At 46.9% G+C, this 22,155-nt stretch overlaps 1 protein-coding gene across 10 annotated transcripts in view; it reads right to left on the minus strand.

Annotated features, from left to right (window-relative positions):
* Positions 1 to 21,597, minus strand: part of tp53bp1 (tumor protein p53 binding protein, 1) — a 22,512-nt gene extending 915 nt beyond the window's left edge. The window contains exons 1-27 of one of the 10 annotated variants that reach the window (XM_082513223.1): positions 21,471 to 21,597; positions 19,294 to 19,510; positions 18,597 to 18,675; positions 18,427 to 18,511; positions 18,279 to 18,346; positions 18,077 to 18,181; positions 16,697 to 16,751; positions 16,442 to 16,611; positions 15,317 to 15,443; positions 15,138 to 15,232; positions 14,868 to 15,055; positions 12,068 to 13,130; positions 11,780 to 11,896; positions 11,508 to 11,699; positions 11,366 to 11,432; positions 10,405 to 10,497; positions 9,245 to 9,503; positions 9,024 to 9,092; positions 8,782 to 8,934; positions 8,137 to 8,357; positions 7,672 to 7,842; positions 6,729 to 7,156; positions 6,359 to 6,550; positions 4,846 to 5,025; positions 3,897 to 4,085; positions 1,018 to 1,112; positions 609 to 805 (exon numbers count right to left, since the gene is read on the minus strand). In XM_082513223.1, the coding sequence (XP_082369349.1) occupies positions 609 to 805; positions 1,018 to 1,112; positions 3,897 to 4,085; positions 4,846 to 5,025; positions 6,359 to 6,550; positions 6,729 to 7,156; positions 7,672 to 7,842; positions 8,137 to 8,357; positions 8,782 to 8,934; positions 9,024 to 9,092; positions 9,245 to 9,503; positions 10,405 to 10,497; positions 11,366 to 11,432; positions 11,508 to 11,699; positions 11,780 to 11,896; positions 12,068 to 13,130; positions 14,868 to 15,055; positions 15,138 to 15,232; positions 15,317 to 15,443; positions 16,442 to 16,611; positions 16,697 to 16,751; positions 18,077 to 18,181; positions 18,279 to 18,346; positions 18,427 to 18,511; positions 18,597 to 18,675; positions 19,294 to 19,473 (4,838 nt within the window). In that variant the 5' untranslated portion in view covers positions 19,474 to 19,510; positions 21,471 to 21,597. Of the gene's footprint in view, positions 1 to 608; positions 806 to 1,017; positions 1,113 to 3,896; positions 4,086 to 4,486; positions 4,601 to 4,845; positions 5,026 to 6,358; positions 6,551 to 6,728; positions 7,157 to 7,671; positions 7,843 to 8,136; positions 8,358 to 8,781; positions 8,935 to 9,023; positions 9,093 to 9,244; positions 9,504 to 10,404; positions 10,498 to 11,365; positions 11,433 to 11,507; positions 11,700 to 11,779; positions 11,897 to 12,067; positions 13,131 to 14,867; positions 15,056 to 15,137; positions 15,233 to 15,316; positions 15,444 to 16,441; positions 16,612 to 16,696; positions 16,752 to 18,076; positions 18,182 to 18,278; positions 18,347 to 18,426; positions 18,512 to 18,596; positions 18,676 to 19,293; positions 19,824 to 21,470 lie in introns of those variants that run through there. The other 9 variants (XM_082513224.1, XM_082513227.1, XM_082513222.1 and 6 more) reach the window with 9 other exon arrangements.
* Positions 21,598 to 22,155: the final 558 nt, after the last annotated feature.

Genomic DNA, 22,155 nt, shown 5'->3' on the forward strand with positions numbered 1-22,155 from the left:
AGAGATCAGCCATGTGATCCGTTTCATTTATTATACAAACAGGTCAAATGACGAGGTGGGTGGAGCTTGATTTTGCCTTTGAGTGTCAATTCCAATAAAGATTTTTCAAAAGAAGATGGTCGTTTGACTTCTACACTGGTGTTAATTTGGACCAAGTCTGAATCCAAACTGCACTGCTGGCTTCATCAGTAAACTTACAGCATTTGGTGCCCACACGTGTTGTTTGGGGTGGCTGTAGCTCAGGTGGGAGAGCAGGTCATCTACTGATCAGAAGGTTGGTGGTTCGATTCCTGGCTTCCCCTAGTCTGAATGCCAAATATCCTTGGGCACGATACTAACCCCAAATTGCTCTCTGATGCATGTGTGAATGTTAGAAAGCACTTAGAAAATGTGTGTGAATGGGTGAATGCACAAGTTGTGTAAAGTGCTCAGAAGAGTAGAAAAAGCGCTGTATAAGAACCAGTCCAGTTACCATTTGGTTGTTTGTTGACTTTCATGTTCCCCCAATAAAAACAAATCTTTTGATGTGATGTGCTACATTTCATATGGAACCTTTTATTTTTGCACCGTACCGATAAATAAATCCCAAACAGAAAGCAGCCTCTCACCACTCCACTATGGCATCGTCCAGCCCCACGCCGGCAGGCAGCAGGTAGTTCCTGTAGTTGAGCAGTTTGTTTTCTTTGCAGCAGTCTCTCACCCATATGTGCGACACACACGGCACGCCGCTGGCTAAACACAGCAGGTACTTCCTGGTACGGCAGTGCTGGTCCGCGATGAGCAGGCTCTGGTAAGCTGCCTTACACTGAAAAGGGAATCAAACACACACTCATTTACTGCACTGCTTCAGACTTTAGGTGATGTTTGTAACCATGGAGAAGACCACGTGCATATGACCAGCCACTGATATTGCTTTGGTGAATACAGCCTGGAGCTGGACAGATTTATGGCACAGATATGTGTAACATAAACATATCTGTGTGATCACAGGCACATGCTAGTGTTTTCATTACTTACCTGTTCTTCATTGAAGTTTGGTAGGATGAAGCCTCCGCCCGCCTGCAGCTGGGTTTCTGTGTATGACTTGTTATACGGACCCGTCTGCACATAATCTGAAGAGAAAAGCATGAAAGGAGGCAGGAAGAGCGTCAACAATTGTAATTAGGGCTGAGTCCAGTGTGTAGTTAGCTAGCCGCACATACTCTCATGTTTCCAGTGGTGAATGTTCATATTGAAGGGGCGATCGTGGCTCAAGAGTTGGGCGTTTGCCTTGTAATCGGAAGGTTGCCGGTTCGAGCCCCGGCTTGAACAGTCTCGGTCGTTGTGTCCATGGGCAAGACACTTCACCCCTTGCCTACTGGTGGTGGTCAGAGGGCCCGGTGGCGCCAGTGTCCGGCAGCCTCGCCTCTGTCAGTGCGCCCCAGGGTGGCTGTGGCTACAATGTAGCTTGCCATCACCAGTGTGTGAATGTGTGTGTGAATGGGTGGATGACTGGATATGTAAAGCGCTTTGGGGTTCTTAGAGACTAGTAAAGCGCTATATAAATACAGGCCATTTACCATTTAAACAAAGCCAGTTTCACATAATGAAATAAGTCTGTGCAAAACGCTCGGGATGCTCTGAACACCCACTTTCAGAGTGTTTTTCTCAGAGCGGATAATTATGTTCCCCTCATCTGTCTGTGAGGCAGCTAAGCAGAAGAAAGCTGCCTGGAGCTGCAGCTGAAACAGACTGTTTCAGACAGAGGATGAACTGAGGAGCTGCACCGAGGTCAGCATAGGACGAGGATTACTTTCAGCTGTGAACCATGTAAACCACAATCAGCCCCCTTTAATATCCCGAGATGCACCTGGCTGCACATTATATGCATTTTGTCATTGTTAGTTCATTGTAGCTCATTCGTGGTTGTTTTGATGTTCCAATACTTTTTGGAAATACACAAAAACATTACTTTGAGTGTTTGGTGTGTTAGCTACCGTGAACATTTCTGCAAACCGTGGAGAAAACCGTTTGTGCAGGTCATCACACTTTTTCTGATAATGTGGAGTCCTGTTCAGTTCGACAGTATTTATATTGCACCAAACAATGACAACAGTCGCCTCAATTTTCTTTATATTGTAAGATAAAGACCCCACAAAACTAGAGAGAAAACCCAAACTATCAGACACTTGGCGACAGTGGGAAGGAAGAACCCTCCGCCAGCACCATGACCAGTTGGGGCGTGAGGGGCACCAGCACCACATAGTGGGAAAGAGGTAATTATGGCCCAGAAATCAGCACCACAAAATGATGGGCTAAACTGGACCCAGTGGTGCTACTGGAAGAAGTTTTACTCGCTGTAGTTTAAACTGTGATTCTCCCACAGTGGGAACGAGCCCGATAAGCAAGTTTATGCACCAAATTGGTCTTCTTCTATTGGTCTCTCTCACACTCCACTAGCCTGGTTTAAATCATACCTATCTGACCGCACTCAGTTCATTCAATTAAAATCCTTCACTTCTCAGCTTTCTCCTTTATCCACTGGGGTGCCCCAGGGATCTGTCCTCGGGCCCCTTCTTTTCATCATCTACCTTCTTCCACTCGGACATATTTTTCGTAAATATAATATTCAGTTCCACTGCTACGCCGATGACACCCAGCTCTATCTCTCTACCAAACCTGACTCTACTCTTCTTCCACCCTCCCTCATCCTCTGTCTAGCTGAACTTAATTCTTGGTTCTCCTCCAACTTTCTTAAACTCAACAGCAATAAATCGGAACTTCTTCTGGTTGGCACTAAACGACTGCTATCCAGAATTAACAATTTCTCTCTCACCATCAATAACTCGCTGGTCCCTATCTCTCCCTCTGTGAAAAGCTTGGGTGTCATTCTCGATAGCACATTATCCTTTAACTCGCATATCAATAATATTACACGTGCAGCATATTTCCAACTCCGTAACATTAATCGCCTCCGCCCCTTCCTCACACCTCACGCCACTGCCATTCTCATCCATAATCTTGTTATCTCTAGAATTGACTACTGCAACTCATTATTATTTGGCCTCACACAAAAATCTATCAACAAGCTCCAACGTGTCCAGAACTCTGCTGCCCGTATTATTACTAGGACTTCTTCTACCCACCACATCTCCCCAATCCTGAAGCAACTTCACTGGCTCCCGGTCAAATTTCGCATCCATTTTAAAATAATTCTGTATACATTCAAGGCTATTCATTCTCTCTCTCCACCGTACCTCTCTGACTTATTACAGATGAAGCTCCCATCCCGCTGCCTCAGATCTTCATCTTCTCTTTCTCTCTCTGTTCCCTCTGCTCGTCTGATCACAATGGGAGGGAGGGCCTTTAGCTGCTCTGCCCCTCGACTTTGGAATTCCCTACCCCCGGACCTCAGAAATATTAGTTCATTCTCTCTTTTTAAGTCCACCCTCAAAACTCATCTGTTTAAAATTGCCTATTCTTAAATTTCTGTATGTTTTAACTTTTATCTTCTATTTTTACCATTGTGTATATTTCCAGTTTTGATCTGTTGTACAGTGTCCTTGGGTGCTTTGAAAGGCGCTATTTAAATAAAATGTATTATTATTATTATTATTATTATTATTAAATGCTTCTCAAAAATGTGGAAACACAGTGTTATTAAATGCACGATCACTGGGGAAAAGCAGTAAGAGTGAGTGTTCATGTTCATCTGTCCAGGCACATGTATGTGATGATATCACTGCTTCATCAGTGAGCAACACTGCTGCCGCCAACAGAAAACCCTGTCGACAGCTACGTTTGGGCTTCCAGACAAATCTTTATGCAACATTAGTGTTTATGTGACATAACTGAAGGCTCAACTCTGGGCTTTGTCAAAATCAAATCTGGAGGTACCGAAGCAGAATCTGTCTCACCCTCCTCATCCTCGCTCGTGAGCTTATTGGTCAGGCGGTCGGTCTCAGACGACGCGGTCAGCATGAAAGCGAAGCCCATAAAGAGGGATGTGTTCTGGGGCAGCGGACCGTGAGAGTCTTCCACGTCCCCAGACTGACCCGGGACATCGGTGCCACTGCCCGAGGTATTGCACACACCGACCCGCTGAGCTGAGGACGCAAACACACGCAGGGCTTAGAGGTTAAAGACGGGGAACAGTGCTGCACTTTCTTTAAAGGACGAGTTCACCCAAAGCCACAATAAAGCAGTTTCTCACTTATTTTAACCATGGAGATAGTTTCTGATGTATTGTTGTGACGTGGGGAAGAGTTCCTGCCCAGAGAATAAAGCAGGAGTGTAACAGCAGCATCATTCCTCACAGCACGGGAAATAACACACCCACGGTGGGCGCACAGAGCTCAGAGAAACTGTTTCTGTGATGTGGCTGAACTCGCCTTCCCAACGTCAAACAGAACAGCTGTGCTCACATAATGCACCCGTGAAATCCACTTCCCTTCCCCTCCACCCGTGAAGAACACCACGCTAAAACTGCGGGTGAGTTATTCATTACCGAGTCAGTCTCAGCAGCAGAGGACGCACACAGGCCGCAGACACAGGTCTTCATTATGCTCAGTACAAAAATGGCATATTACTGATTTCACATGAACAACAACCTGAATCAAGTCTGCATCAGGATGAATAAAACAGTTTATTACACACAATCATTAAAAGTCATCTTAAAACTGTTAAAAATCAGCTGCTAATCATCAACAGTCCATTAAAACCAGTTTGCATCGCGTTTAAAATCACAACTTTAAAATTCAAAGTTAACTGCAATACCATAAATATATGACATTAACCCCAACAAACCACACACACACACACACACACACACACACAGCCATGGTCACGGCGAGTCGGTCTTCGTACCAGCTCTGGCCCCCGCCCCCCTGCGCCCTCTCTTGGCCGGCCCCTGGTTGTCCTCTGAGGCCATCAGCTTCCTCTTGCTGGAGGTTCCCGGGGAGCGAGGGCTGTTGGAGGAGCTGCGGTTGGGAGTGTTCTGACCTCCAGGGGTTCCTCTGCGTCTCCTCTTCCCCTCAACCAAGTTATCTGAGGACAATAATAAATATCAGCAAACTGAAGGGAACACTCAGCTTGACACAGTAGCATATATTAGGTTTAAACACTGGTCTCACTATAGGTCTCAGTGTATCTGAAGAGCTGGACGACGTCTGTCTGCTGATGATGCTTTGGACACTAATATGAGCTGTAGGATGACACAGGTAGTCTTTACTCTCGGGAGCAATAACACAGGAGGAGTCTGGCGCAGGAACAGAGCTTCTGTATTAGACGGCCACGCCTGCTTCCAGAGCAAATCTTTGTACGTCATCTGTCTCCTGAACAATTAACCCTGATCTCATCATAACTTACACAGGCAGCATAATCTTAATCGTCATGTTTTGAATGGTGAACCCAAGCCTTAAATGACAGAGGGCGGAGCAAAGAGCAAACACACGTGTCTGATCAGAGGATGGTGGCTTTGTTTGTTGCTGTGGGTTTTATTAAATACAGCTGCTGCAGAAAACGATCACTGTTAGGAAGGTTCAGTGTGCCGAGGAAACGCTGCTCTGGTCTCATTTTTCAGTGCAGCTGTATCAGCGGGCACGAATGAAAGGCGCCATGGAGCACTCCTGATGGCGTTCTGTACGTTCTACCATTACATTAAACCAGGGCTCTCAAAGGTGCCTTTAAGCTGAGTTCAGGATGATGCGTGAACACTCCAAACAGGCTCACAGCCCCCTGAAGCAAACCAAGCTCTTCCTAGTGTATTCTTTAGACAGAGTGCTACATGTATGCAGGACTTCTTCCCAGCTCTCTGAGCCTGCCGTTTACATACTACTGCATTTGCCTGCTGGGCCAAACACACAGACTTCCTGTAGTTACTGCCTCTAAGCATTAAAATAAGTGAGGAACCTCTAAGGCTGCATATCTGAGTAAAAAACTAAGAACGGGACCTCGTCCTTTTATAATGACCCTGTGCTGACCCGACTGTCATCACAGAGGAACGCACGGGCCAGAAGAAGATGCTAACACTGGCTCCACACCATACTGTGTACTGTAACAAACACACTATAACATGCATGTTATTGGTTCCTTCTGTCTTCATCATGGATAAGAATGATTGGCTTTGAAAAGCTCTAAAAACAGTGAGAGCTGCGATCAGAGGAACAGACGCATCAGTCGAGAAGAGGATCAGAAGGAACCTGGTTAAACTCAGGCTGAACTTTCTATTGGTCTGTTTCAAAGAGTTTGACCTGTTTAAGGAGGACGGTAGGTGAAAATAAAATCCGTCTTGTCGAGGTTTAAAACAGTTAAGCACAGTCACGGGCAGAGGCGGTACCACAGCCGTGTGGGTCCATCCTCAGCTCTGCAGCTGCCTCACCCAGACTGATGTCGGAGGCCTTGGCCAGGGGAGTGGTGGGCTCGTAGGGCCCGAGGCTGTGCTGCTCCCTCAGCTTGTTTCCCTGCTCCAGCGACAGGATGACCGATGTCCTGTTGTACCACTGCCTCCGACCCTCCTTCTCCACGCTGTAAAACAGCTCCTGGCCCTCTGTTTTATGGCCCTTAACGACACCTGCACAAACACAAGAACCATCGGTCCTGCATGTTTTAGTCTTTCATGCAACGACCACAGAAACAGTCAGAGCTGATGTCACTGTTAAATCTCCTCAGTCTAAACCAGGTCGAAGAAAAGGACAAAAACCAAAATCACCACAGCGATCTTACTAAACTACGCGCGGTCACTTCCTCACCTATACTGAAGTACTCGTCTTCCAGCAGAGCAGTGACCTCCGTCTCCAGCGGGATGGGATCACACAGCAGGATATCCTTCCCGGCAACCTCACACTCGTAGCCATCGTCAAACCGCAAGCGGAATCTCCCCTCGCCGGCGTCTTTGATGATGCGACCAGAGTAGAAGTAACCATTGGATGACCACTTGGCCACCACTCGCAGGCCGATGAAGCTGCTCCCGGCTGAGCTCGCCGCCTCTGGCGAAGACCTGAGGGAGTCCGAGTGGCTGGGCAGCTCGGGGTCCGTGGGGCTGACGGGGAGCACGCGGCTGTACGGCTCATCTTCTGAGGACGACTGTGGCTGGCCCTGAGCCGTCAGTCTCTGCAGCGAGCCACCGCCTCCTCCCCTTTGAGAGAGAACAGTCTCGTATAAAAGGCCTGTGTTGTCCCTATCCAAGCAGAGATGGAAGACATTCCACAGATTCATTTTAATGGAATCAGTGAATATCCTTTAGCTTTAACAGTACGCACAGTGCTGTTTTGGACCTGCTATGTCAAAATAATCCTTATTTGTTGAAACAAACCACGAGTATCTTTAAAGCAGCTTTTATCCAGCTGGAGGTTAGCAGACAAACTAGCTTTCTGTCCCGTACCTCAACTAAAGCTTACAGTCTAATCTGCTGCTGTCTGTGTGGCATGGGAGCACTTCAAGAGCATCAGCTACAAACTCTGCAAATGTGATAGCACGCAGCACCCCATCTAGCCCCAGATTAACTACGCAGGGTAAATCTGCACGAGGCAGGTTCACGGCGATGCAAGCCGTGGACCTGAATAAGGTTTGAGTGAGAAGAAAATGAGTAAGAAAAGGAAAAAGTGTTATTAAGGTCGTGCAGCTGGCGAGGGCTCAGAGTGTTTCCTGTCCATGGTTTCTGTAAGTGCAGAGCGAGCCTCAGAGAGGACTCACCTGGACAGGGAGGAGCGGGACGGGGGTCGGCCCCTTCTAGCCCTTCCTCTGGGGGTCAGCGGGACGAAGGCCCGGGACCCCAGCGTGCTGTAGCCTCTGTTCAGTGTGACCACTGACCCTGCCCTGTGACCCCTGTGACCCCTCTGTTGATGCCCACCTCCCCTCCTTGGACTGCAGACACACAGAGGGGACGAATGGAGCCGGTCAGGTTGCACAGGCACCGATCTGGGGACACTTTGAAAAGTCACTTCACTGTCAAGTGAGAGCTGTGCAGCGACCCCAGATCTACACCTGTGACAACACGGACCTGTCGCAGGCAGGGATCAGTGAATCACTGAGAAATCAGGGTGTTAGAGTCACAGCAGGTGAAGAAGTGACACAGCATGCAACTAGTGCAGAGAGAAAGAGCAGGAAGGTTGAGGAGAAACGGTAAGAACTTTGGGACGGTGGAGGATGAGGAGTTACCTCGTGGATTTGAACCCTCTGCTCGCTGGAATGATGAAGTCTGGTCTGGTGAGGCCCATACTGCTGCTGGTTCCCCCGGAGCTGTGCTGCAGGCTGGACGCTTTGGACGAAAGCGAGCTGATGTCCCCCAGATCACCAGAGGTCACAGAACTGCTGCCTGTGCGGCACGGAGAGATGTCGCTGTCCAAGACCTGACAGTCCACCACGGGCTCCTCGCTCTCCTGGACACGTCGGGCAGTGACACGAACACGTTAAACAGCCAAAATCCATAAATACATTTTCCTTTAAAAACAAAGAGGCCTGATAGTGAAAGAACCACGGATGTCTGCACAGGATTGCATGGCAGTCAATGCTTTCCTTCTCGTTCTGGAGGCTGCAGCTCGTGCTCATGCACACTCAGACCCATGTGATTTTTTAAGAAATGAATATTCAGCAGAAATTAAACGAACACTGTGTTTGGACAAATGATGCAGATTTTAATCACGGTGATGTTTCTCGATAAAATCACATAACTGTGAATTGCACAGCAGTGCTGCTCTCTGAACTATGCAGAGGAGGATTGCATGAACTTACAGCCCTGACATGTTCTGACAGACAGCAAATACAAAAACACAGGCTCCAGGAATCAGACCCAGAGACAGTTACCTCGGTGACTTTGCGATCCACCTCTTTGCCGTCCTCATAATACACATCGGTAATGATCCGAGTGACGGTGGTCCGCACTTCCTGGATGGTGCGCACGTGTCTGCGGTGAGAGGGAACGGCGGTTCTTCTAAAGGACGGGGACTCGGGTTCACCCTTTCAATACAAAAGAAATTGAAGAATGACAAATGAACGATAGAAACGGGTGGTTGATCTCTTCGTCCAAAGAGGCTCAGTGTGCGTACCCGGCCAGCTGGGGAGCGAAACCCCGCTGCATCGAAGCCGGTCTGCTGGGAGACTGTCCGCTGGCATGTCTGAGCACACAGGACAGACTGATTAATATCACAATAACATCAAATAGATTAGATAGAACTTTATTAATCCCTCGGGTGGGTTCCTCTGGGAAATTCGATGATTGAGACCACATTTTTATTCAACTCTGCATCACTGATCCTGAGTTGCATACCTTGCTGGGCGGTGTGGAGGTGATGGTGTTCTCAGAGGCCGGCTGGGAAACCACCTTCTGCCTGACTGTTGTGCTGCTCGGGGAGGTCGGCTCTTGAGCATCAGGCAGTCCTCTGCTGTCCTCAGGCGGCTCAGCAGGGGCGAGCGCATCCCGCAGGTCCTGCTGCGGCGCGGTCGATACATCCTGGCTGTTCGGCAGACTGTTGCATTTCGATACGGACGCCTGAGAGCTCCTCTGTGGTGAGGCGAACAGTTCCCCCCTGGAAAAGACGGTACATAACTATGGAGCATCTTACCAGTGATCAAATTACAGGTCAGCAATCCCAACGAGAACCTTTCTGCTTTTAAACATTCATGTTTAGCTTTTCTAGTGGTTAGTTAGTCCAGCAACCACAAAATACTTCTGTTCACTGCTTTTCACAGATTTGCTGAAAACCTGTTTGTACCAAAGGCTCCAAAAGCAGTGTCACACACCAAATCGTTACCTTTACTTTCCAAAGGTAAACACATGGCATGGACGCGTGTCTTTTCTTAATCAGTCGACTGATAACGAGTCAGAGCAGCCCTAATGTTTCCACAAAGGATCACAGCAGTGTGGCTGTTCCACTACGTTTGCAGAGAACATTCAGCAGAATGACCCAACTTTGTCACACCTTACCACTCTCCATGTCCTGAGAGAATACGCACCAAGTAGAAAAAATAACCACCCAATCTCCTCTGGAAACAAAGTAGGTCTCACTGTCACATGCACACGCAGGCTCACAGCACGAAGCCTATTTCTGTTCTAACACACACTACATCAGGGGACAAATCCCAGGGTCAGACAGACATGTGAAGGACTAGATGATTTATAAAGTGGGAACAGATAGTGTCAGGATGACACAGGACAGCCAGTGTGGTGAATGCTGTCATGTGCATGTGCTAACATTAACACTGGGCAAATCACAGGCTCAAAATGCTAACAAAAGTGGGACAACACTGCTGTGAGCGTGTGGCAGGCTTTTCCCTGCGGACCTTCATGCCTGCAGTGCAAAGTCACAACATTTATCCAGACATATGAACCTGTAATGGCATTCCTTATTGACAAGCACAGTGAAAGGCTTAAACAGTGTCAATCTTTATGCATTTATCTGCCTCTGTGAGACTATGATGTGAGCTTACCTGACCAGTGTAGTGTTTCCTCCAGGCTGGCTGTCCTCCTCCACCTCCTGCTGTCGGTGCACCTGCCTGACCCGAGTGAACACAGACGGGCTGCTGGAACGTCAACAATGGAACAACAAACCTTTCAAGTTTTATCCTCACGCGCCGTAGCTCAAAGAAAACGATTTCTTTAACATAGTAAGCAAACCAACATGCTTGATATCCAGTCACTGCACTGCGCACTACCTGCATACGGTAGTGTGCACAACCTGCATACGGTAGTGTGCACAACCTGCATACGGTAGTGTGCACAACCTGCATACGGTAGTGTGCACAACCTGCATACGGTAGTGTGCACAACCTGCACGCTCCTCACCGGTCACAAAAGGTTGAAACACTGTGTGTGTGTGTGTGTGTGTGTGTGTGTGTGTGTGTGTGTGTGTGTGTGTCTTCCTGCCACACAATATATGCTTACAACTGTATAACCACATTTCCTGGTTATCTAAAGGTCATCTCCCCACACCCGTATACGGCTTAACTCTAATGGTTCACCATATGCAAGCATAGGCGAGCCCCTAAATGACCGGGGGTGGACATCCCTCAGAAGATAAGGAACCAGAATGTCACGTGGAATGTGCCTGCAGTTAAACAGCTAATTACCTCCCACAGCATCACAGATGTGTCGGGGAGGAGCAGAAGAATATCCAACCATGCAGTTTAAGGCACGGTTTCCAAATTTAAGTACAACAATGGCAACATTTAACAATTTGAATCCAACATAAAGTTTTGGTGCATACTTTTAACAAAGTACTAAGTTAAAAATGTTATTTAGAGTTCAATCGATACGACGTGAGCACCTCAAAACCTCAAACTACACTGGGAGATGACACAGAGACAGCATGCACAAGTGGATTAGACTGAAATGAGAAGAAGACGACAAATGAAAGAATTTAATTAACGTGCTGAGAGAGCGCCAGCTTACCTGGTTACAGCCTGGGAAATGGTCGTAACCTTGGTGACAGATCCATCCTCTTCTGGTGGCGTCGGCTCTGGGGAAAGAAATGCATCGCTGAGCGTGCGGCAGCGAGACACTTTTTCACAAACAGCGTGGAAGGAGTTCTTACTCTGCAGGCTGAAACGCTCCGAGCTGCCCTCCTCAACGGGCGTCACCAGCTTCATCCTCAAGCTCAGCTTCCCGTCACCTTTGTCAGCTGCGTCACCGCCACTTCCACCCAAAACGATATCGCTGCTGGCCATCACCATGTCTGCAGAGACATCACCCACTGCATCAGACTTTTCAGAAAAAGAGCTGATCTCTGGAGGAGGGAAAAAAATAATATTACTAGGACCGTGTTATGTTCTTTGGCTTTTGGTGAACCGGTGTGGTGCCACTCACCGATGGGAGTGCTGTGTCTCAGCGTCTGCTTCAGCTGGTTGATCAGCGGTGGCGTGGCGCCGACAACAGGTCCAATCAAGTCTCCTTCTTTAGGAAGGGTGAAGTGGAATGAAATGTCTGTAGCAGAAACACACGAGTAGAATCAGGTTAAAGACAAAGATAAAGTAATTCAACCTTTATAAGAGGCCTTTCAGTTCTTTCTAACAGACACTACTGGGTTTTGGGTTTTTACTCTTTGGACACGACTCTCTGCTTACTCTGCAGAAAACACATCTTCAGAACGCTCACCTCCCGAGCTGTCGCTCAAGCTCTTTTCTTTGAGGGCCTCTGGTTCACAGCCCACCCTCTCCGTCTGGGACAGCCTATCGGGAGCTGAGTGCGCCTCTTTCTCCTGAGTCTGGGATTCATGGCCATTGGTAGAGACTGACACTTGGCCTGTGATTGGTTGAGAACTGTGAGTCTTTGATTGTGACGCCACCTCTTTCTCACTGTCTGTTACACAGAGGATGCTGTCCTCTGCCTTGTCCTCAATCTCCTCGTCCATGGGTTCAGGAGACAACAGCTGGCTCTGGGAGAGAACCAGACCCATTCCCGAGGTACCCTCGGCGTTCTCCACCTCCATCGCCACCTCCTGATCCTCCTCTTCACCTCGTTCGTGCATTGAGTTTTTGTCTGTCTGGCTGTTGCACCCCACCTCAGGCTGCAGCGACGACGATTCCACAAAGGGACTTTTTACAGTTCCTCCTGACACATCTGCATCCACAGCAGATGTTTGAGAAATCATAGACTGTGAAGGCAGGCTGCAGGGCGTAGCGTCTGAGGGAGTCTCCTGCACACAGCTTTTACCTGTCAGATCAGCAGAATCAAACTTTGGCTGCGAGCAAGACACCATGTCAGCACAGCCAGCATCTTTGCTGTCAGCCTTCACATCGTTTACATTCACATTTTGTACATTCAGAGAAACTGCTGATTTCTGGGCCAGATCGGTCGCTTCAGTCTCAGCACATTCAACGTGGCGCTTCGGTGATTCAGCAGAGGACAACACTTTGGAGCCGGCGGCGGCTTGTGACTCCGACGGGACGGCTTTACTCTCCTCTCTCTGATCGTGACACGAAATCACAGAGTCGCTGGTGTCGACGGCAAGCGGCTCCTCCAGTTCCTCTATCTGAGTGGCTTGGCTGTCCTCCTCAGCGGTGAGCTGATGACAGCTGCAGCTCTCTGTGTTCACAGAGAGCTGCAAAGGCAAGGTGAAGGGAGCCGACTCAAGATGCTGAGACTCTGTCTCACAAGGCAACGACGCTGACTTTTCATGCGTCTGTGCATCCTGGCTCTGCGTCGGAACAAATACGTCCTAGAAACACAGAAAATCATCAGAGCTGCAGCTAAACGACACGTTTATTCACACACTGCATTAAGTCTATTTAACTATTCATTTTCTACGCATGCACCAACGCATTCACCAAAGTTTCAAAGTTAGTCTGCATTACTGTGCAAAACTTTTGAGTCACCCTTTATTTTTTTATATTTTACCAGTAAAACTGGGAAGACATTTATCGACACGCGTGCAAACGTAGCACATATGAGGGAAGAAAAGCTTTTGCTTTATTTTACCAACACAGCCTCAGCTCTCTTAGGCATTCCTGCTTTTTCTAAGCAGTCTTCAGCACTACTTCTCCAGGGTTTGTTCTGCTTTCTGTCAAAGTGATCCCACACTGTGGTGAACTGTGGACTGGCAGTGTGCCTGGCTACACTGAAAAACCTGAAGCCACTGTCAGTCAGATGCTTTCCATGTTCATAATTCCACCTGGTTTGGCAAAATCCCTGAAACGCAGCCTCAAACCACGTCAGAGCCTCCACCCTGTTCTACAGGTGGCTGTAGGGTCACTGCACACCCTCGCTACACATTTACATTCATTTGAACCAGAAATTGTGCATTCGTCACTTTCCTGATTTTCAGCCCAGCCTTTGTGTAACTTGGCTTATCTCAGCCTTCCACTGAGACCGTTCCTGACGAGGCTTCACTGATCAGCCGGTGGATCTAATACAGAGTCACACGTGTCTCTTAGGTCCTGCGTCAGGCATCTTAAAACATGACTTTCAGATGTTCATCTGCTGCCGATAGTCTCAGACCTGCTGTCTCTTTTGTCCAGTTTCCTCAGATTATTTTTGGTGCACATCACGCTGGGACATGAAACTTGAAACAGACTGTTATCATTGGTATTCTTCATAGGCTCAACAAAAGAAAATGATGGGAACATATTATGTGTTTCTGTGACAGACTTCTAATAACCAAGTGGCAAAAGATACATTAGACAACACTGGCTCACCCGTTAAGTTAGGAGCCTTTTATGCTTGAATTAATCATAGGTTAATGTTATGAACTAAAATGAGTGAAGGGAAGGAAAAACAAAAACAAAAACAAAAAAACAAAAAACAAACAGCAAATGTCCAAAGAAACATTTGGACCTTTAGAACGTTTGGAAAACTGTCCAAAGCTACAAGAAGCTGTCTGCTTGAAAGAACAAGATATACAAAACCCAGATGACTCAAGACTTTTGCACAGTTATAAACCAGAGATTCAGCCTTTAAACTGGACGTTGCAGGATGTGACAGAGGACATACTGCTCATCTGACACAGAAGCAAACTCTACCTGCTGCTCAAACTCTCTTTACGAGGGGCAGCCAATCAGACGAAAGCTGTTTACCACGTCTCCCTTCATTTCTGAGAGTGAAAGGAGGAGCGGCACAAAGACCCGGTGTTAACAACCAGCAGCAGTCCTACACTGAAAGTAACGGTTCTCCTCCTCAGAGGAACAACTACAGTCAACATGGTTTTCTTTATAAGGGCACAAACAAAGTTGGTGCTGAAATCAATGAACTCTTCAACCAGCTGGTCAGCTGACCTACAGCCGACCACAACATCATCTGCTGATCTTTGCATTTTTTATTGATTAGACAGGTCAAACGGTCTTTGTCACTGGGCCTAGCACTCTATCCTCTGACAATTTAATACATCACATATATAACCCATATTTTCTACTGGGAACATTTTAAATAGGCTGCTGAAAGTAAAGAGTGAAGGACATACATGAGAGAACTCGGGCTGGGACGGTACAGAGAGAGTTCGTTCTAAAGCAAAACCAGGGGAACTTTGGGATATGGGAGTAGATGCAGATGGTTGTGGCTTGGGGGCGGCCTCGGTTTCCATTGGCTCGTCCTTTTCTCCTGCTCCCCTGTCATCCGGAGGCAGTGACGTATCCATTTGTGAATCAGCACCTGACAACGCAAAGGGATGTTAGCTTTATCCACCAGCTGATTCCATGTCTGAACCCAAACTGCGATAATAAAGCAGATCTACCATTTTCATCCTCTAGTTCGGTTGGTGAGCTGGGAACTATTAAAGGGGTATGGCTAAAGTTGTCTGGGGTGGGGGCGACATAATCAACAGAGCTCCTAGAGGGGAGAGAAAAAAGGACATCAGCTCATTTTTCAGGGATTTATTGTGTGTGAATGATGCAAGAGCAGCACGCCGCTTACTGGGACAGACTCTCCTGCACCAGTGTTCCCTGTCCCGATAGATGCAGCAGCTGTAGGGTGTGGGCGGGTGTGGAGGTGGGGTGACCCTGCTGCTCCGGCTCAGACACTGTACTGTCCACTGCAGCACCTGAAAGTAAAGAAGCAGTTAGAGTAATTTCAGATCATTTTCTGTTTGTACGAGAGAAACAAACCAGGACTGTTACTCACAGTGAAGGAAGCACAAACTGGGCTGCACACCTCTACTTTCAACAACTTCTCATACAGCGAGTTATTTTTTCACAGTTATTCTGATTTAAACACATACACGGGTTTATATGGGCCTGTCTACTAAGCCTCACCCTATGTTAGGAGCACACCAGCGTAGCTGTAAGGGCTTAGAGATCGCTGAAGACGACTAGAGCAAAGGAGGCTTTGCCATTCAGGGGCATGCTCACTGCGCCAACACGTTCCATGTGTTTGTGATTATTTGTGATTTAACAAAAAACAAACAACCACGTCAGGTGAAACCTTGTCCACGATGATTTCCCTGTAAACTCATTTTTACGCTACGTTCAACATCTGTTGGTTAGCTCGTCACCAACTTAACAGCAAAATGTAAGCAGGGCAAATCATTTAGGTAAATAACTGAGTTATTGTGTCTCTTCCTCACAGTGAGGAACTTTCAAACACTCGTCCCTCCAACAACCCCTGGGTTACTATGTGTGAGGCAGTCAAAGAGCATACAGTCATGTTTGGGTGTGGAAGGCGTGGAGTGAGATGAGAATGAACAAATAAGCAAAATACAACAGGAACTAAGACCCTTTTTTATAGTTAATGATTAAAAAATATTAAACTAAAAAAGACCTGCATTTTTAAATAATTTAAATTACAAGGCTGACACAGTACACCTCTGCCAAAATGTGTTTTTCAGTTATCCACAGCCCACCTGTTACAGAAATGAGACCTGAAAGGTTTGTCCAAATAGCGCTGACTGCCAGACGGCAACCTTCCAAAAAAAACGCCACAATTCACACTTAAGGCCAACATTTCTGATGTGACAGTTTGTCAGTGTGGTCTTAGACAATATGAAGGTGATGGGCTTAAAAAGACAACATGTGTAATCCTTCGAGTGCTACATGAATGTACCTGTCTTGTCAGCATCGAACAGATCGTCCTGTGAGGACAGGATCTCACAGTCCTGCTGGTCCTGCTCAGCAGAGTCCTGCAGGTTCTGCGAGTGCAGCAGGACCTGGACACTCAGCTGCCTGCCTGACTGACCCAAAGACTCTGATGAGCTGCTGGAGCTCACCTCAGACCTGGAGAAGAAAAGAAATTTCAGTGCAAAGCCAAAACACGCACATCTAATGAATGCAGACTTTGAAAGGTCACATGGAGCTGCACCTCAACGCTTTGCTGTCCTGACTTTCTGAAGTCCTGGAACTGATGTTCTGCTCTGCTGGGAATGAAGAGAACATTGATTATTTTGTTTAACTTCATGGAGTCACTGGGAATGCTCTGATCGGAACAAGTAAAAACGTAATTATACCCAGCACCCCTCATTCTGCATCCAGAGATCAGGAACGCATTTCTGTTGCAACCATAGACTGTATATAAAGGATGGCAGCACACAAGGCAACATCAATCACCATGTTTGTGAATCCTGTGTCCAAGACTCAACATAAGCATTTTGATCTCTGCTGTGTTGCTTATTTGAAAGCAGAAGTAGGGCTGTTTGCTTCGACCAATAACCATCACAATGTGTTTGTTCAATAACTGCAATTTCCACTATTTATGATTATTTAAAATCAAAATCAAAAAAGGGGTGACCATGGTGATGAATGTAAGAGTCATCTGGACTTGATGCTGTTGACTGTAAAGCCCTTTTAGCAAGGGCAACCATCAGCTCCTGCTGGCCCAAAGTCTTCACCGTGGGATGCACGATGGTGTCAGGTGGGGTAAGGAGACGCACAGCAGGGGCCGAGGGAGCAATAAACAGCAAACAGCTGATCAACAGCAGAGTGACGTGTCACTGAAACCAGACCAGTTGGGCCACTAATGATCTTTCTACAGGTGCAATCAGTGAAATCTTTCACAACTTTTTCAACACAAGTCTTGTTGACTAACGACTGTGTGTCATCGTAGATACTGCTGAACTAAATCATGTGTGTATTTATGTTGAAGACGTGCAAATCGAATGGTTGTGCTTGATTTACCACAACACAAAAACAAGCATTTAGTAACAAAAAGTGAAAAAAGGACCCATTATCTTGTTTCCACTGGAAGCCAAAATCATGACATCAAAATTTAAACAAAGGCCCAGCGAGATCTAAAGTTGTAAGCTAGCACATAAGGTGGCCAGCTTTGTTAGCAAATCACCTGTCCATGTATGAATCACAGTGAAATAGATGCCTGCTAATGAGTGCTATGAAGTGCTAATAAAATAGTATTTCACTCCTCCTTGGAGACACAGCCATCATTATTTTGTCAGATCATTTCATTAAAAGTGCAAAAAACAGTAAACAAACAACAACAGCACAAACACGGTCATGAACCTTAGTTATGCTGGTCGCATTAGCAGCCCAGCAGACAGATGTTAGTTGCAGCTGTTTGAAAAGCACAGCAGCTCTGCCTCCATGTTTTGCCTGTCAGAGGCACGCCACGAATACGAAGTAAACCAGAGCGTCACCGCCCCGACGCAGAGCGACAAGCAGCTGAATGCAATCCTTTATTAATGTGGATAATGACAGTGTAATACAGACACGTGGATAAAAGTCCTTATACCCAATTTGTTGCATTTGTCTCCGTCTTCCTCCTGACTGTTCACAGCTTCCCCACACAGATCCTGAGTCTGAGAAAGCTCAAGAAAACCAAACTGAGAAGCTTCCCCTGAAACACAACACAACCCGTAGCAGTTACTTCCAAGCACGACATCAAACAGACCGGCAGATGCTTTTGGAACTTAATGTGTTGGAAAAATGCGTACCTTCAGACTGAATACAGTGTGTAGTAGAATCAGCACCGGAATCCATGTCAGCGTCCTCTGGTACACACCTGAAAAATAAAGTGAAACCTTTCATTGCCATCTGACCCTGACCACAATCAAACTGCAAAAGTGGACAAATCAAACACACTTTTTGTTGTTTGGAGGAGCGCAGATATTTAAAACTTGACTGTCCTCCTGGAACACTGAACTGGGGTTGGCTGCAGCAAGACCGTCTAAGAAAGAAGCAAAAGCGCTGTTTTATCTTCATTCAGGACAAGAAACACTTAACTATCTCCCACTACACTGGAAAACACTTACCAGGCTCAGCCTGGCTGTTGCTCTCTGATTGGCTGCCGGTCTGAGAGCACCTGCTTCCTATTGGTGAAGATATTAATTCCTAGAAGAGAGAAGGTTGTAATGTAAATGACAGAAGTTGTCTTTTTTATACATTTTCAACTTTCAACATGCAACATTTGTTTTGGGTTTAAACTAATTCAAAGCTGCACAACAACTACTAACCAACAGTGGTTTACTGTTACAGATGCCTGAGTGTTGTATCTCACATGAACTGTGCTTCAGTGTTTCCCTGGAGGTTTAGTGCTTTAGAGCGTGGAGGAGAGATCGCCTGCCAGCAGGTCTGAACAAAAAGCCAGCACAGGCCTCTGTGTGACGAGTTTACTCTTTACATCTGAGCTGCAGAGTCCTCTCGACAGCTCAGATGTGAGTGTGAGTCAGTTTGCTTGTAACAGATTACCAGCCTCTGCCAGTATGTCCAAAGTGTAGCCTGCATTTTGCCCAGTTTTTCAAAGTGAGCCTGACTGATTAATGGGCGGATGGATAGCTGAGGAAATGAACTGGACCGTCTGTGGTCGAGTTGAGTGCAACGTCCGTGAAAAAGCCACTCGTCTTACCATTTTACTCAAGTATAAATCTGTGCTTATTGTTCTTTATCTGCTCAAGTAATCAGTAACTGCATTACAGAGAGGAGAGCTACTGAATGAGATCTTCTCCTTACCAGTACCGGGCTGCGAGCGGTGGGCTGTAGACTGGACAGGCGACGGGCCAGCAGAGCTCGGTAGCTGCTCTCGGGGTCGTCTTCTAAAGCGACACTGTCCGGCTGGGAGTCCTCCACTATCAAACACGGGTTGTCTGGCTGAGGCAGGCTGGAGTCCAGTTCACTTCCACCGGGATCCATGGGGTCAGGCCGAGGGCAGGAGACGGGCTGCTGTTAGCTAGCCGAGCCGTTGTGAAACAACAGAGGTGTCGCCATGTGAGTCCCTACAACCGGCTATCTGAGGTAGTCGCTGCTAGCTAAATAAAAGGCTAGCAACTAACGCTCCGCCCAAAAACAAAAGGGTGCCGCTTCCAACGCAACAGCAAGTATGCCCGAGAGGACCTTAACCATGCCCCCAGTGACACAGGGTACATTTACCTGTAAGCCAGCAAGGCCATTACGTTTTGGTTCGCGTGTGTATTTAGCAGCTTCTTTACATTTTCTTTGGAAGGACGAACATGGACACGCCCATATTTCGCTTCCTCGCGGTAAAATTGCTAGAAGTAATTTCATTGGTTCAGCTGCGATAACGACGTCACACGACTGGTTCGACGGTAGCAGGGTGGCTATAATGGATAGCATGTGTGGTACACATTCACTGTATCATTGTATTGATGTTAATATAGCTATAATTACAGTTTCTATGTGTACCGTATGTATTGGATTTTAAGGACTCTACGTAACACGGTGGAGTTTCACAGCCTGTGGTGATAAATCGTATCAAAGACAGAAATATGGGACACCAGGTCCCGCACTGGGATCTCGGAGACCTTCATGGGTCCTTGTGGGGTTTTCAGGAAGAGATGGGTTCACTTTTTTTACTGTAATTCCCCTCAAGAGTTTGTGTGCACAGATTATATGTTACCTGACATCCTGGATACAGTATAGTCTGTGTTTTCTGTATTTTGGCAAACAAGGATTTTCAGAAAAGGGGAACCCTGAAACCAAACCTGGGGGCATGGTTCAATAGACTACACGTGCATCTCGGGCACTGCAGGCCTGGGCAGTAATCGTAAAAGAAACGAGGCCCTGTGATCACATGATGATTCTGGGTGATTAAAACTGCAATGAAGCCCGGGTTTATAAAACACGCTTTGTAATGAGCTTTTAATCTTGTGTTGCGTGCTTGCAGGTTTGAAGATTAATATTAAGTGACTTTGTCATATGACAGCTCCAGTTTCCATGGAGACACCACATTACCAGTAACACCGCAGTCTATGCTAATGTAGATCACGGTTTGGCAGAGGAAGTACAAAGGACCAATAATGCGCTGTAAGAGGCTCCCATGAAGGTGGGGTGCACGGCGACCTTTAAAACCAAACTAAATGATATCCACACCATGTTCAAGAGTCAAGAAGACCCTCCACTGCAGTCATCACAACCATGAAAGGCCAACAGTTAGACATTAGAAGGGTGCTTTGGATATCAGATGATCCTGTGAGTGATTTTATACCGATAGTGATGACAGCACGAGACTAACGAAGCAGGATGAGGTCACTTTAAGCCACTGCGTGCTCCAAGTTCATTCATTTTTACTCCAGCAGGCTGGAATAGTCTCTGCAGACTGGTTTTTGTTCTTATCTTTGTACAGCCTGTTCGCGTTTGATCTCACCCTCTACTCGCTGTGATCTATTCTGCTTAGCTTAAGCCGTGTGTGTGTGTGATGCCAGACAGAAGAGATGGGCCCTGGTCCTCTGATACAGGGAAACAGCAGCAGCATGGATTCTGACCGGCATTTCAATATGGAGACATGTGGCTGGCAACAATGCAATAATGAAGCCCAGATTGTGCCAGATAGCTCGCGGTGCTTCTATTCGCGGTAACAAAAGATGAGGAGGTGTGATCTTCACCCCTAGCTGGATGGATGCTGCTGGGCATCAGCTTCCTGCAGCCAACCTTACGACTGACACCGCAAAGTTCAGCGTCACGTCGTCATTTCTGCAGGTCGGCCTGACACCCACATTAAGAAATGCGCAGGCACTGCCCAAAATGTCTAATGTGAGCCACCTCTGCTGGAGCCCGACAGACACACGCACAGACACGCCGTGGACGCATATAACGCTTCGCCCTGACAGCCCCATCACTATCTGCGCCCGCTTCTTTACCGCAGTGCTAAGAGAAACAAAAAAGAGCTTTACCTTTCGAGATCAATATGTCTGCTCCTGGGCTTCCCAGTTTCTCTCACCGTCCCGTTGCTTGCAATAATAACGCGTCCAGCATCGCTCAGTTCCTCCTTACCTCTGTTTTGCTGAGAGTCGGGGTGTGGGATATACACGCATGGCACGTAAAGATGCAAGGGCATTTTTTAATGTGGATTTCGCTTGAGTCAAACGCGGCACCGATTAGACTAATTTAGAAAGATAAAAGTATTTTTTACCCTCATAAACCAAAAATAAGCCCAGAATTTAATGTCTCTCAAATTTATGCTCGACTTATTTCTAAAGTCATTTGTTCTCTCGGTGTTGTACTGAACATGTGACAGATACGTTTTTTTTTTTATGTTTCTCTGTGTATTCATACTGTACAGCCACGAACTTTGGAAGTGTGGCAACAAACAGACCCAAAGAATAACAATAATAATGCAGATTAGTTTTTGTGTGTAGACTGCAGTCACAGGTCGTGACGACAAACATCTGATTTATTAAAGTAAACAGACACGGTGTGTGTGTGTGTGTGTGTGTGTGTGTGTGTGTGTGTGTGTGTGTGTGTGGGTCTCTGTGTGAGGGGTGTGTCTGTGTGTGTGTGTGTGTGTCTGTCTGTGTGGGTGTGTCTGTGTGTGTGTGTGCTGAACATATTAAATGGAAAACATAAATAATCCCTGAG

The sequence above is a fragment of the Aulonocara stuartgranti genome (genome assembly GCF_965226115.1).
Source record: "Aulonocara stuartgranti genome assembly, chromosome: 1".
NCBI classification, from domain to species: Eukaryota; Metazoa; Chordata; class Actinopteri; order Cichliformes; family Cichlidae; genus Aulonocara; species Aulonocara stuartgranti.